At 37.8% G+C, this 16,671-nt stretch overlaps 1 protein-coding gene across 1 annotated transcript in view; it reads left to right on the top strand.

Moving 5' to 3' along the window:
* Window positions 1-16,671, top strand: part of CDH23 (cadherin related 23) — a 469,716-nt gene that overhangs the window by 54,604 nt on the left and 398,441 nt on the right. Inside the window, exon 4 of the mRNA XM_088144253.1 lies at window positions 16,295-16,437. Within this exon, the coding sequence (XP_088000379.1) occupies window positions 16,295-16,437 (143 nt within the window). The remainder of the gene's footprint in view (window positions 1-16,294; window positions 16,438-16,671) is intronic.

The raw sequence follows: 16,671 nt of genomic DNA, 5'->3' as shown, positions 1-16,671 counted from the left end.
CTCTGGTGGTAGTATGAAGCAAGCAGGCAAGCTTCTTTGGGAGCACCACATTGGGAGAAAAGAGGCCAACAGATGGCCATGCCTTCTGCTTTCCAGCTCACCACTCAGCCAACAGTTGCTGTGCTCCTGAAAATGAAGATAATGAGAACATTGTGTAGAAAAAACAGGATGGGTATACTATACCTTATGAAGCATGTGCCTGTCATATGAATAGTGGTGTAGTGGGACTGTTAAGGACCACAGGAGTTGAGGTTGATCTTTCAGAAAAGAGAGAACACACCCAGGTTTCAGTCAGGTCATCTACTTCTTTTCCTATATGCCTAGCAGATAAGCTCAGCTTCCTTTTTTATATATAATTAATTTTTATTAGAGAAGTTTTTACAATAGAAATTTAAAGAAAAAAGCAAGTAAAGAAAAGTAAAATAAAAGTGATATGTAAACAGAAAAGAAATGAAAGAAAAAAGACAAAGAAAGAAAGAAAAAGAGAAAGAAAAAAAGATAGAAAGAAGTGGCTTCTGATCTTCTTTACTGCAGTTATAAATGCATTTATATTTTATCTTCTCTCTCTAAGGTTACATTGTGGCTCCCTTCTTTCCATATTCTACCCTTTCTAATCATCAAACCCATAAATCACATGTTCATTTTTTTTCCATTTTCAGCAAAAAGTCCATAAAGGATTTCCAGTCATTAACAGATGTAGTTATTGTCTTTTCTCTAATCAAACAAGTTAATTTTGCCATCTCTGAACATTCTGTTACCTTCATCAACTATTCCTCCATTGTGGGTATTTCAGAGTCTTTCCATCTTTGTGCATATAATAATCTCACTGCAGTTACCATGTACAAAAACAATTGTCCATAAGTCTTTTCTAGTTGTCTGTCCATTAGTCCCAGCAAGAAGAGTTCTGGTTGCAGTTGAAAATTAATTTTTAAAATTCTTTGTATTACTGTGTGTGTTTGAACCCAAAGTTTTGTAGCTTTTGTACAAGTCCACCAAGCATGATAAAATGACCCTTCATGTTTTCCACATTTCCAACATAGATTTGAAGTACCTTTATACATTCTAGAAAGTTTTTCTGCTATCATATACCAACGGTACGTCATTTTATAAAAGTTCTCTTTTAAATTAAAACATAATATGAATTTCAGTCCTTTCAGCCACAAATTTTCCCATTGATCCATCTGTATATTATAACCAAAGTTCTTAGCTCATTTTACTATATACTCTTTAACTGTTTCTTCTTCTGTTTCAAATTTCAGTAGAAGCTTATACATTTTAGCAATTACATGTTCATCATTTGCACATAATTAGTTTCAAAATCTGAGTTATGTTGTTCAATTTCAAATGTCCTTTTGTCTACTTTAAATCTTTTTCTTAACTGTACTTATGAAAACCATGGGAAACTAAATCCCTCTGCAGTCAATTGCTCTTTTGGCTTCATCTTATATTCTCCATGTTCTTGTTCTAACAACTCTCAGTATGTCACCCATTTCTCTTTGCTTGCTGTTTCTTTTCTATAAAATGCTTCTCGTGCTGAGATCCACAGAGGTGTTTTTGGGCAGAGCCTGGGATTGTATCTATTCCATATTCTCAATATGGCACTTTAACATAATAATTTTAAAAATCTATGTTAACGTTAACTTTATTGCGCTGTAGAAAACCATGCCGTGCAAATCTCAGGCCATGCCTGCAGATAAACTCAGCTTCCTGTTCCAAGTTGATACTTCTGTTTTCAGGACCCTGTTACCCTGTTTCTTAATCTGGCATTAAGAAACCAGCCCCTCTGCTTCCTTCTTTGGTTTGACAGATCTGAATTCCAGATTGGAGCTAAATTTTAGAGTGGTAATTCAGATTAGTGTAGCATCAGAATGCAATTGATATCAGTGGTGTGCCCCCCTTTGTACTTGCCAGGAAGCCTGGCTCTACCCAGCTTAATGAGGCCTTCATAGTCTTTTCATGCAGAAATGGGAAGTACAGGGTAAAAACCAGTCAGAGATTGGCAAGAATCATGAAACCAGGCCTGGCATAATTATGAGGAACAGGCTTTCTAGATCTACTTAATTTTTGCTTATTCTACTTGAGGGTCCAATTTCTGCTATGGCCTTCAGGGACAATAGAGAAAGCCTAGTCTCTTGATGATGTAACTTACCCGGTTTATACAGTAATGCTTACCATAGTTTTTTAAAATGCATTTTTGACTTACTGTATTATGCGAACACATCCACTCTGGTTTGTATCAAATTATTTCTTTGGGGGAATGGGAAAAGACATTCAAAGTGCTGATTTTAATCTGTGAAGCACTTTATGGCTTAGCACCTACCTACCTTAAGGACCACTGTCTCTAACCAGACTTGGCCCACTGGAAACCTCTCTTCTGAAGGAAACTGCTGGTACTGCCCATTTTTGGTAAGTGTGAGGAGCCTGAAGGTGTGGCTTCTCCCTGATGGCCCTGTTCCTACTGGAGGCAAGACTGACTCCATTGGTAACATCCTTCTGAAAATAAATTAAAACCCAATTATTCTGAAGGTCTTTGGAATGTTAACTGTGATGCCACCATGGTTGTGTTGTAATGTAATTTTAATCAATAAAATTTAATTCATGTATAATTTTACTGTGGATATTTTAGTGATGTATTGCAGCAATGTTGTATACTGTCAAGAGTCTCTAGATGAGATGGTACATACATTTAATAAATAAACAGACCTTGCTGTGTAAAACAAATTATGGTATTGCTTAACATTATATGTAGCTTTGCATATATCACTGAAAGCAGCCTGCTTGAAAACACTGATTTAGCATGATAATACTTCTCAGTTCTAACATGGTTTAATCAAGGCTTAAGACAAAAGAAAAATAAATTTCTTTATTGATACTTACTTCCTCATTTATTCTCACAAGCCTTAGAAAGAAAAATAGACCAGAACTGAAGACTGATTTAGCAAAGCAAAAGGCTTAATAGAGGCTGGTACTGCATCCACTCTCTGTGAGGCTTATCTAAGAGGTCATTCATCTCTCTTTTTAATGAATAGCCAAATAATCACTGATACAGCAACCTACATTCAGTGGTCTCATGTGCCTGACAAATATTAATGAATTAAACTTCACAATGCCTTGTGGAGGGAGGACAATATTGATAGCATTTTATTACAGATAAGAAAATAGAGATGCAACTGTGGGCAAATCCCATGGTCTCATGAAGACATTTTAGCATAACTAGAAGTAGCAAATTACCCTGAGGACTTAACAGTGTTAGAAACTATTCTTGATTTTATACTAGTTTGGCTGTAATGGTTTGCCTTAAATTTTAGGGCTTAACATCCAAGGAACAATAATTTGATAAAGCACTAAGCGTTTTGTCAGAAGTCTGCATTCCATGATTCCTGCAGAAAAGAAAAAGAATTTAAGTTTGCAAGATAGATCTACACTAAAAAACAGGGCTCTTCTTCTGTTTGTAAATATAACATCATACACAGAGTATAGAAATGATAAATGGTGTGTGTGTGTGTGGCAATATGGCATCTGAATGGTAATGATACCAGTTTTATGAAATTCCAATTTGCACTTAAATTTACAAGGTACCTAATAAAGAGATCAGCCTGTAAGTTCTCTGTTAATGAGAGTGGTTTGCTCCTCAGTCTGATATTAATGTTATTATAAATCCACTGTATTTATTGGACTCAGCTAGCTCAGTTCTTCTTGTTCTTCTTGTTCTTCTACTAACAATTTCTGGGAAGTAGGAAAAAAGCACGATACTACTATTTTTATTTTGTGCAGTGCACAAAGAAACTTAAGAGATGATCCTACCTGTGCCTATAATCAATAACACATTGACAGAACTTTCATATAATGGATTTTAGTGTGCAAGATTGAATGAAGACTTTAGGACTTCCTAGTTTTGCAGCACCATCTGGATGATTCAGTTCCTTCATATACAAATGTGCGATCAGTCCAGCGGCCAAGAAGTTCCAGAGAAGATGATCCGAGGCATTTTCCTGGAGTGAAAATAAAAAGACATGATAATCTCTTTGGGGGGAAAGAGAGATGCTGAAGCTGAATAGGACTATGAAAGGAAATAAGAAACAAAAATATTGAACAGAATGCAGGAAAAATGTTTGATGGCCCAGAAGATATTGTAAATATTTTAAAAGCCAGTGGTTTTAACAGCATGGCAATTTAACACATATTGGCTCCTGTAGATGTAAAAGGGGACAGCGCGTTATTGGAACAGTCTGGCCACTTTTGTCTTCATTTGACTATAAAACCAGTGGAAGGGCTCCCCAATAGCAAATTTTGAGTTAGTAATCATTCCCTGTTTTAGAGTCTTAGAGAATATATTTTCCCTTGGATGTTTCCTATCTTCTCTGCAACTTTAGTTGTTACTCAGTTTTGCTACAAGCCGCCTTTGATTTCTTTAACCATTTTTTCCAAAGGGTTTTCTCAATTACATTTTTCCTGTCAGTGTTTTCCATTCATGTCATCATACTAAAATCTGTTGAAAGAAACCGTTGTGCTTCAAAACTGCTTGTGGGGTCAACTTTGCTTATCATCTGGTTTATTGTCGGTGGGTAAAAAGTAGAACTGAGCAAAGCTTCTTCTTTTCTGAGGGAATCATGGAAGTCATAGCTCTAGACCTCTGACAAAATTCTTAGTGCTTCATCCAATTATAGTTTACATGTACGAAATAACACCTGGATTCTGTGTAGTGGAGTGGTATAGGGACTTAGCTGTTTTAGCAGCAATTTAAGAACGTCTGCATTTTTGTCTATGCCCTATAACCTTGTTCTCATTATGGTTTTAGACGTGAAAATATGTCATACATTATATTGCAGCAAAGACTTCCCCTAGAAAATGTTCCCTTTCAGGTGTTATTAAAAAAAAGTCAAGATGGCTACCATGACAGTGCGATAGAAATTCCACCTGTTTTTTAGGTATGATGCAAAATGGCGGAGCTTTGATCATCTTGTTATGGCGGTGTCTTGACTTCTTTTAACCATATTGGATGGTTCCCTCATTGCCTCATTGCCCACTTCCCTCATTGCCCTTTATAGACTATAGCAGTGTTTCTCAACCTTGGCAACTTTTTGATGTGTGGACTTCAACTCCCAGAATTCCCCAGCCAGCCATGCTGGCTGGGAAATTCTGGGAGTTGAAGTCCACACATCAAAAAGTTGCCAAGGTTGAGAAACGCTGGACAACAGTATTCTCATATAACACAGGAAATGAGCAGATCTCTAGTTTCCCATAATATTAATTCTGCCATCCTTTTTTATTTTCTTTGCAACAGAGTTAAGTGATGCAGCATAGATGCCCTTCTATAAGAATTAGGGTACATTTTTGTAGGCAGCTATACAAATAGCAGGTTTCTATTTTTCCATGTTTTCACACTCTCTCTCCTGATTCCTGTGGAAAGCGTAACCTTATATTTCCATTCCTTCCATGATTAATGAGGGTACTTCACAAACTAGCCACCATGATTGGCAAGATGGCATGTCAATGACCACATAATACAGGACACACATCAATGTGATTTTTGAGTTCACGCACAAGAAGGAACAATTCAGCTTCTCTGCAAAAGTTAAAACCTGAAATGAAAAACCGTGTAATAACGTTTTGTTTATAGCTAGGGGGATTTCTGCATATAGGAGAATTAGCAAACTGAGCACGTTAAATGGAAACAATGCTTGAAATATTTGCCTCCTCTGTGTTGTAACTTTCCCTGATCTTTCTATCCTACGGATTTGGTGCAGGGAGCTACCATTTTCACACCCAGTTTCACCCTTGGCTTTCTCTGGGCTAAGAAGTAGCCTCTGACAATGAAGGGGCATGATGTATGTCACCTTTCTGACCTTGGGCTAGAATCCCATATGGAGTTTCTAGCTTTGATGGCAAGCCACACTCTGCATTTTTATCCATTTCATTTCTAAACTTTGTGATTCATCCTCCATGTTTTGAATGTCTGTAACAGAGATTAAGTCTCTTTCTTCAGGAGAAGGACATTAAAGAAGCTGTTGTTTCCTTCCTTTGCCAATCTTTTGTTCTGGTTTATTTGTTCATCATATGTGGCTCAAAAGCAGGTAAAAAATGTGTGATTTCAATAGGTACAACTCCAGGCTTTTTTGGGGTGGGTGGGGGGCGATACTTATATTTTTACAGTTCTAGCAAATGCTGACATTTATAACATTAAGAATACATTAATGCAGCCTGTTTTGCAAACATGCACTGTCCAAAGCAATTCTGGGCACAGAATGCGGGTAGTTCTGATACATGGATACTCTCAAAGCTCTAGCACATCTTATCTATTTATTTATTATTTATCAGCTGATGTCCTTTCAGAATTTTTTTTACCCTATTTTATCCTGATTGATAATTTTGATTTTGTTTATTATTTTTAGCTTCTTTCCGTTGTAATTTTTTTTACCAGATTCCTTATTTAGCATTATCCAGGAAGCACACAAACTTTTAAACTTTTTTATTTGGAGTTCAACTACTTAAGACACAGAGAGAGCGTTCTTGATCATGGCTACTTTATATATATTTAATATTACTTTCATATGGAACAGTAAGAACTCTGGCTAACCAGTAAACAAGCAGTGATTCTTCCGGTGAATTTCTCGGACTAGCAGGAGTAGCTAATAAATCCAGAAGTGTCATGTCCCACTAGGAGGCACACATAAAAGTTGTGCCTTCAGACTTAGGCTATTCAAAAATGCACCAACCTGATTCGTAGAATACAAAAATCAGATGGCACCATCTGGATTGATTGCCCCATTAGTTGAGGGGAAACAGAAACTTTTTCACTGGTTTATTGTCATCATCATAGTATTCCCTTTGTGCCCAGAGACATTCAAGGCAGCTCATAATGAAACAGAAACAATTAAAAAAAAAAACATTAAACATTTAGAAAAAAACTCTACTTCTTACGCCGGGGTTGCCTGTTACTTGCTACAGATGCTTTGTTACCTCAGTTTGGTATCTGGTCCTTTTTTTCCCAAGCAGGAAAATTATATAAAGCAATGAAGAAAGAGAAACTCCTTGCACTGTGTTGATTTAATATAGTTTTAAGACCCATGGAGACTGCTAAGGAAAATGTTAGGGCTCTGCAGGGCACCAAATTCAAAGGGGAAAAAGTGCTTTAAAGTGCATATGGGCATGGATATAACACCTGCAAGTAACTCCTTAAATTAAGCTCATTTTTTTTCCTGAGATTGTCCTGCACTTGAAGTTGACAACTACTATACAGTCCTAGGGAAAAGGCACAGCTGCTTCAAGCAGTTTGGAGTTGAGAGAAAGAACTGGACTTTAAAGGGCTTAGGCACAAGTTACTTAGGGATTCTCTCCTGCAATACTAAAATTTGATGGAGAGGCCTTGTCTGTGTCCCAAGGATGGTAGATGCATGAGTGATGGGACAAGGGTACAGTTCTCTGCAGAGAGGGGGTAAAAGAAAGTCAAGGTGGCAGCCACAAAAATGTCAAGCTGGTGGCCATGCAATCAAAGCCCCACCCATTTTAACATCCACGACCCACATGAAAAAGGCGGGGCTTTGATCACACGGTTGTGGTCACCAGCTTAACTTTTTTGACCCTCTCCCTGCAGATGCCCCTGGCAAGAGAAAGAGCTGGACCAGTTGCTGCAACTAAAATGTGGACTTCCTCAGGCATCTCTTTGGCCAATTGCTACAAAGTATCTAAAAACCTAAGGCAAGCGTAAGCTTTATGTCCCGAAGTCTGTCTTTTGACATAAATAAGAAATATTTATCTTACAAATGCAAGTTATAAAATATATTTTAAATGAATGTTTTTAGGAAATGTTGGTTGCAATTATGTTTAAGTGCTGCAGTAGCTTCTTTTCAGTGCTAAAAATTATTTCTGGCAAGTGGATAATCATTGATAAATGGATAAAAAGTGATAAAATTACAGGTTTAGTGACAGCTGATGGTGACATATAGTTAGCAGTCTAATTATTCACAGGTGTTCAGTTTCCAAGTATTTAAGTTGATCTCTTCTCATTATAAGTGTTCTACAAAAATGTCTGTGGTTTTATCTCTGCATTGTTCATAGATTCCTCAGTGTGATGGACATTTGCGCAATTTAAGAGCAGAGATGGGCAACCTTTTTTGCACATTATATTGTGCACATTCTTAAAAGGGCCACTTTGTTCTTTTCTATATAAACGTTTGAAAACAAATTCCCACAATATATGCATCTTTGCAAGATTAATTCCATAATTACCTTTTGTTCACCCTTTTCTCTAATGCTTTTCAGAACTACACCGCCATGTGTCCATGTCATAAATTAGAATACTTCTTATTAAACTGTGAAACAAACAAATTTCCTTCCAGTCCTAAGATATGCACTAACGAACTGTGTTTTCTCTTGTGCCATATTATTTATATTAAGGGAAAGGTAACTTACCAAAAAGCAGTACATTTGTCTGATGCAAAGTACTTGGAGGGAAATTTGGGTTGAGAAAAGCAAAAAAAACCCCGACTTGTTTCAGGGGTTAATTATAAATGAAACCCAGTTTAGAAGATGTTATCAGAAGCTAGAAAAGCCAGCAGGGTACCTGGGGTTATAGTGAGTGTACATGGATCAATGTATTTTGAGACTCATTTTATCAGCCGTGTTTCTTAGGGATGTGTTAGTTTTTGCTGATAGTTTGCTATGTCATGACCAAGTGCAGAAGCTCATGGCTAATTCAAAACTTACTCAACACCAGTAGAAGGCTTTGGAAAAAATTGATACATGATTATGCTCTTTGATGATATGAAATACTTGCTTATGTGTTGTGCCTGTACTACTGTTCCCTGGCGATACTAGCATGGAAAAATCTATGTGGTTAGTTTGATGTTGTGGTGACGTTCTTCACAATACTTTCAGGACATCATTGCCTTTCTCCAACATGATCCTATTTAAAATAACAGCATCGACCTGGAATTGCTCCTGGGCAAAGATCAAGAGAGAATTCTGATCTTTAGTTGCCGAGACAGAATGAACTATTAAAGCAGATTATAATACATAAACTGAACATAGAATCTTCTCTGATCTTGCAAGAATCTCCCACTTCTTAATGAAACACTTCAAGAAGTAAAAAGCACTGAATATATTTTCTTTCTAAAGTCTGCTTGTAATGTAAGAGCAATATGAATAAGCCTGTTATTCCTTATACCATAATAATTGTTAATGTGTATATACATTTATGTATATTTGTGTGCGCGCTCTCTCTCTCTCGTTTTAAAATTGAGGAAGAAGCATCAATAATGTGCACTATACTTATGTTGCTACTTTGATAGTTGAATATGTGACTGATCTGCAAGCTCTCATAATGAAAGTCAAGGAGAAGAGTGAAAAAATGGGACTAAGGTTAAATATAAAAAAACCCAAACCCATGACCACAGATATAGCAATCAGCCTTAGAGCTGACAATGGAGATACTGAAGTGGTGGATAGCTTCTCCTTTTATGATTGACTATCAACAGTAAGGGAACCAGCAGTCAAGAAATACACTGTAGACTGGCACTTGGTAGTGTAGCTATGAAGGACTTGGAAAATATATTCAAATGCCATGATGTGAGCATGCTTACAAAGGTCAGAATAGCACAGGCAATGGTTTTCCCCATGACACTGTATGAAAATTAAACTTAGACTTTGAAGAATTACAATCAAAAGAGTGTTGATGCTTTTGAAGTTTGAAGACTATTGAGAATATTATGGATAGTGAAGAAAATAAATAACTGGATTATAGAACAAATCAACCCAGAATTCTCACTTGAGGCATTATCAAGGCACATTATGTGAACATCTAGTTCTCTGCAGAAGGCTTTAATGGTGGGAAAGGTGGAAGGAAAGAGTAGAAGAGGATGCCCAGCATCAACGTGGATGGACTCAATTACAGAGATGATAGATGCACTGTTGGAAGACTGAGGAACTATATGCTGGAGACAAATTGTTCTAGAGAAAATCTGTTTATGAATTGACCTTGACTTGATGGTCCATCATCTATCACCTATCTTCCTTCCTTCCTTTCCTCTCTCCCTCCCTCAGAACAGATAAGATTGAGCTATTTGGATCTGTGTTGCTCCAGGATCACTGAGCATTCATGCCTTATTTACATAATGAAGTCTGAACAACCCAACATTTGTAGAACTTAAGGGGATTAAGCAATGCTCAGAGGAGGATAACAAAGATGATATGAGGACTTGAATATATGCCCTATGTGGACAAGTTGAAAGAATTTGGGATGCTCAGTCTGTAGAAAATATGACTGAGGAGACTCAACGATATCCATGTTCAGATCCATAAAAGAGTGTCATAGGAAAGATGATCACAAACTATTTTCCATTGCCACAGAAACTAGGACCAGAAATCTAATCATCTTTATGGCGGTCATTAACAAGCCCAAGGCAAATATAACAATAGGTCTAAGGATTTAATCTTACAAGGATTAAAATATATGACAGAGGATAATTTTAACTAAAAGCAGAAAATTTAAAGGTAAAAAGGACCAGAAATAACAGATGTATGTTGCAGTTAACAAGATTTCATTTAAATGTGTCAGGCTGCTTCACTGTCAGGGTGTTTTTCCCCTATCAATAGAGGTTATGGGTTTTCTGTCCTTGGAGGTTTTTAAGAAGGGGTTGGGCAGCTAGCTCTCAAGAATGTTTTAATTGTAGTTTGGGAGGTTGGACTAGGTGATCCTTGTAATCCCTTCTACCTCCATAGTTATAGTTATATGAGTTTATAGAATACATGCATGCCAGACCCATATATGTTAAAAAGGATCTCTTAAGTTAATGTGAGAGTTAGCCTCCATGAAGTACTTTTTGACCAATAATAAACCATAGTTTGATATTATCTCCATGAGGCTGTTCTTCTCTCCTCTCATATGGTTGCATAATTCAAAGTATATGCCTCTATTATTAACTAACTGGAGGACTTATTATATTCCAGTTAGTAAAATTCTGGTTAATTTTAACTATAGTTTAGGTAAACAAGTTGAGATTGTACATCATGATTTGCAGTGGTCTTATACAGGGCAGTTGGTTCCCATTCAGACATAATAGTAACCCTGTATTATATATTTTTATATTTGTACATTTGTATAACACAATAGGGGGGACGCGGTGGCGCAGCGGCTTAATGACGCTGAAAGTTGCCGGCCAGAAATGGTCGACGCTTCAGCGGTTCGAGTCCAGCCTTTGCGTTAACAGGGTGAGCTCCTGTTTCCTCCCCAGTTCCTGTCAACCCAACAGGTCGAAAACTCACGTGAGTAGAGTCCTCACATGGGGACTCTCACTCCAGTGGGAGGAAAAATGCTGGCGGCGCCTTGCAAAAAGGAGTTGGAAGCAGTTGCCAGTAAGCGCGAAAAACCGTGCGCGCTTGAAAAGGGCGCGAAGCAACGGAAACCCCGCCTCCTGCGCTCACCAGCTGGGCTCTGCCCTAGGAAGGAGGCTCTGGCAAACCACTTCCGAAAAACAATTGCCTTGAAAACTGCAAGGACTTGTCCAACCAGTCACTGCAGGGTCAGCAATGACTGAGCGCAGACAAAAAAAAAAAAAAATAATAACACAATAGAAGCAAATGGTTGTGCTGTCCTTGAGGCTAAGCCAACAGAGGGGAAAGGAAGGAAGGCTTAAAACTTTCTCACAAATTATTCATTTAGCATAATGCCCTAATTCAAGTACTTCATCAAGGATGTGGAGGTCCAGAACTTTATTTCATTTCTTAAAGTTTTGCTTGCAACTTCTGTTGATGTTGCAGTATCAAATTCCATAATACCTAGGGTGAATTTTCCAAGGGATGCTGGCAAAGCCTAACACAAATAAGTCCTTTGACAAGTTAAAAAAAAAGTAGGGGAAGACAAGGGAACAATTCTTGTTTCTATTCCAAGTAAGCAGTTCTTTGGAGTTTGTGTAAAGGATGTGTACATGAGGGATGTGTACATACATACAAATAGGAGAGAATTTATGTTCTTAGATGTAGTCAAACACCAAGAAAAAGGAAAACTCCATAGTTTTGTTATTCTTGCTGTTCCTGGTTTTTATGAGCAAAATGCTATAACACTAGAATGTATGAACATTCTACTAGAACATAATACTAGAATGTATGAACATTCTACTAGAACATAATACTAGAATGTATGAACATTCTAGAGGCTGAATTGTGAAAGGTGTCTGTGTATTAATCTGTTGAGATGTAAGTAACTCATGCTACCTCTACTTTCTGTTACCAAGTGACTTACATACCAGTTTTTAGTTTTTTAAATCCAACTTTCCTGAGATTGTCTCAACTGAGGGGCAGGGGGAGAACCAGGCTGCTAACTTCTGAGTTAATTTTGGCCTTTCCACAAGCAATCATTTTGTTCTGTCAGAAAGTGTCATTTCTTCCCAAAGTGCTCGTTCAGCATAACAAGTCCTCTGATGAAAGAGTTTTAACATTTCAGAAATTTGTTATGTGACCCTTTTTTAATGACAGCATTTCAAAACTGAAGTTAACCATTGGGTGAGATTTCAGGATTGAAATATGGCTTTATTGGTGGTGGGAGTGGGGGGATTAAAAAAAAAACAAAGAAACCTGGGGACATTTTAAAGTCTAGCAAACTTGTGAAGTGTGGAAACCATTAGCAGCTGAAACGAGTGAGTACAGTGAAGGACTATGGGCTGTTTCATACCTTATGTTGACTATAAGTTTGGATGTTGCCATTCCACAAAGGAGCTGTTGACAAATCTAATTCTCTGATGAGTCCTTGAATGCAAATGCATATTTGCAAACATATGTTGAAATACCTATGTAAAGACTGCCAGTCTTATAAGAGGACTGTTTTGAGGCAGGGACGTATAGAAAGGTGGCACAATTCCAGTTTGGGTATCTCTTTCTGAGCCTACGTGATTTAAAGCCAACAACCAGAGCTCTTTCCTATCTCAATGCTATTTCCTATAGCAATTTCTCCTCTTTTATATGCAGTGTCCAGCCCCTTCTGTTTCACTCAAAGCTAGCCTGCTGTCCTGGCCTCATGAATGTCAGGTAATTCTACATTATTGTGTAATAAATCCATCTGACTAATCTTGTGATCATAAATCTAATCCAAGTTCAGAACATAAATCTAAGTTCCCCCAAGAGAAGAGCATCCAAGGAGTAAACAAATTGGGAAGTCAGACTATAAGCCAAAGTCAAATACCCAGGAATATTCTTGTAGCTAGGAATCTGTTGTATTTGGAGCAATGGGGTTATTCACAGATAGACATTGTTCCACCAGCCCTGGGGAAGCAACCTGCCTGCATTGTTCCCCAAATACCCAAAGTATCTGACCCTGACCCCAGTTAGTCTTGGTTTCCTTTAGCAAGTCACTCATGGGTAGCCCTGCCTGGTTAATCTGTTTCTTAACTTTTAACTTATAGATGGTGGGGTTCTTGAAGACCGTGATGGTACATGGGAATGTCCTCGGGAGGAAGATCTGCATTCTAGGCAGCAATCTGATAAGAAGCAGTTCAGTCCACAGATGGGGGGAAAGCATGGGAAGCATTTCAGAAGGGACCCTCCCTAGTTTTCTGGAGACTAAAAAGAAAGGAGGGGAGAAATACTTTCAGCCTTGCAAGATTCTGTTTAATGTAACCTTACAATAAAGATAATGCTGATGCTCCTGGTTGTGCTTCTTGTCTGGACTACCTTGAAGGGCTAACAAAGACTGGGTGGAGGAACCTGCAGCATCAGGGGTAACAATCTGCTGGGAACAGGGATGATGGGAATCTGTTACTGGGCCAACATAGCTGCTAAGGGCTAGAAAGTAGAGAATCATGTTCCTGGGATGTCTGAGATATGGCTGTGACATCTGGCATCAAGATCTTTTCAGGTCATTTTAATGCAGAGTAGGCCTCCAAAGACCATGGTGATGCAATGTCTTCTTGGGAAAGTTTTTGTCCTTTTACAGGTTTCTAAAGGCAAACTACAAGTACACCTAGCAGGAGACTTTACCCTTTATTTTCTCTCAAAACAAAACAAGACAAAAAAATGACACTACCCCAAATCAGCAGTTTATTGTACAGTTTTGCCAGCCATAAAGAGAAGTAGAAGTAGAAGTAGATACATTTATTTTGAATGGAAAATGTGGATTTTAAAATTTTAAGTATTCAAAATGTCCTGCAAATACAATCAAAGCCCTCATGATTATAGCCATGGGGAATGGGTTTGGCCGAGAAACTATGTCCTGCTATATCTGTACTGCATTCTGGTGTAATTCCTATACTCTTACAGCTTTGAAAGAATGTCTCTGTGTTCCCCTCCATCTTTCATTCCTTGTTCATAAAAGAAAATAAAGTCCATAGTGAAGAGAGGGAGAGATGCAGTTGCTTGTAGTAACTGACCTGAGGAAGAGAAAATAATATTTTTGCAAAATGTATAGATGTGATCAAAATACCTTCTAAGGCTTATTGTGCTCAGTAATGCCAAGTGGGAAAGGAACATGAGGAAAGACTTGGGACCCACTGCAGAGAAATTAATAATTAAACATAAAGCAAAAATTTGTAGCTGGAATGCAAAACCATCCCAGCATTCCTGCACTAATGGTTGCTAGTGGAAGTTTCAACATATCGTTTCTTGGATGAAAAGAGAAAGAAAAGAACATGTGTAATAAGACACCTATTCAATACCTATTTCAGTCTGTTATTGAAACTTTCTGGAATATGAAGAAATATATCTTATGGAAGTAAATGTCCAGAATCTCTTTTTATATATTTTATTACATTATACTATTTAAATAATTTTACTTGTGACAAAGTAACTGTCTTCTAATATAATTATCCTGTACAAATTGATTGTACAATTTGAAATGGAAAGGGGGGGGCAAAATGGTGGGCACTACTGAATGATCAAAGCTCTGCATCCATCACATGAATGGTCCCCCTAAAGACAGGCGTGGTCACCATCTTGATTTTTATTTAAATTTCCCACCCATTCATCCTGGTTGGATGCCCTTGAACTGAAAGGAACATGCAACAACAGAATAATGAATGGAAGACTGATTAGTAGCAGAGGTCACGATAGAACAATGCGTAAGATGGTATCTATTGGAAAAGTCGGTTAAAGTCAGTTAGAAAAGAGATGTACTTTTTTTCAGTCGTTGATCGATTTCCATTTGCAACTACTTGTACAGATTTAGTATTTTAAATACCTGCCTTCTGGTTTGGGTATAGCTGAAGTTTGACGTTTCTCACCTTACATGCTGGCTTTCAGATACATAGGCAAAAGTAGGAGGAGTTCCTTATCACTGTCTTTAGTGAGGGATGATAGCTGATTGTTCTGTAGAACACTGGGGACAGTGTATTCTGAAAGGGACCATACGGTAGCCTTTCAAAACACAAACCAATCAAGAAAATCTTTGAATCCATCTGAATAGGAGATGATTTGAAGGTCTATTCTTGAGGAACAGGAATGGAAACCATCTTCTGCAAGGGACACGTGGGTACCTTGGGGGTGGTGGACTTCCACTGTCCTGCAGACGCATGTATAACCTTTTTCTTTTAAGTGGACAAGGGAAATAAACATATATATTCCCCTCTCTGAATGTTTATGTCAAGTGTTCATTTTGGAAGAGAATGCTACTTCTTAATTTTAAAAAATCTTTCTCAGCGAAGACATGGATTTTTATACATCTCACTAAGTAATTCCTGTATGTGCCCCTACTTCCTGCAATTCCCTTGGAGTAAAATGAAATAATATCATGAGATCCATCACAGTTTCTGAGGCCATGTGCACTGTGAGGCTTTGGTTGTTTACATAATATTAAAATTCTGCATTGAAAGTTATTATTTATGGTGGACACCTGCTGTCAGTAGATTTTCAGGAGAAAGAGGGGGAAAAAACTTCACACAGAACAGATGTTCGTGTTGCTGCTAAGTTTAGTCTCCTTAAATCTGTATGTGAAGATACATTGTGCTTCCTTTACCTGTATGCAGGCAACTTCCCTCCAAAAATCATCACATGCAAATTTTGAAGGTATCTAGAAGTTGGATAATATATATAAACTTAACAGTGCCTATGTCTTTAATTTTACTTAACTATCTCTATGTCTGTTTCACAGCTGTAAAAGATAGATACCTTATAAAAGCAAATGTCTGTTTCTGCCCACTAAATTTCTAAAATCCTCACTGTCTGCTTCAGAAGATTTTTGCTGATCAGTAGAATGCATGGGGCTCTTTTTCTAGTTTTTGTCAAGAATGAAGAGATGCTGGTGTTTGAACACAATTCTTTTCACTACACTGCTAACTTCTCCATGATTTTTCTTCCTGTTATATCTTTATAGGTTCATCAGTAACACAGCTGCTTGCCCGTGACCTAGACAATGACCCCCTTGTATTTGGAGTGGTGGGGGAGGAAGCTAGCAGGTTCTTTGCAGTGGAAAGCATGACCGGAGTTGTTTGGCTCAGACAGCCGTTAGACAGAGAGGTAACATATAACGATTTGTATTAAATTGTAATGTGCATCAGAACTTGAGCCCTCACTCTACATTCAGTACCCAGCTAACCTTAGCTGACCTTGAAAAGCTAAATAGAATTAGTATTCGGATGGGAGACCATTAAGGAACCCCAAGGTTTTAGGCTAGATTGAGAAGTAGAAAAAAATACCCCGCTCGAAGGCAAAATCAAGCCACTTCCATATTGCTGAAAAGAAAATGTCCCT

The sequence above is a fragment of the Python bivittatus genome, unplaced genomic scaffold (genome assembly GCF_059951505.1).
Source record: "Python bivittatus isolate LINGU-HERP-01145 unplaced genomic scaffold, Pbiv_v1 ctg000400_np1212, whole genome shotgun sequence".
Taxonomy (NCBI): Eukaryota; Metazoa; Chordata; class Lepidosauria; order Squamata; family Pythonidae; genus Python; species Python bivittatus.
Note: the sequence above shows the minus strand (reverse complement) of the source record. Positions and strands in the feature narration are given on the sequence as shown.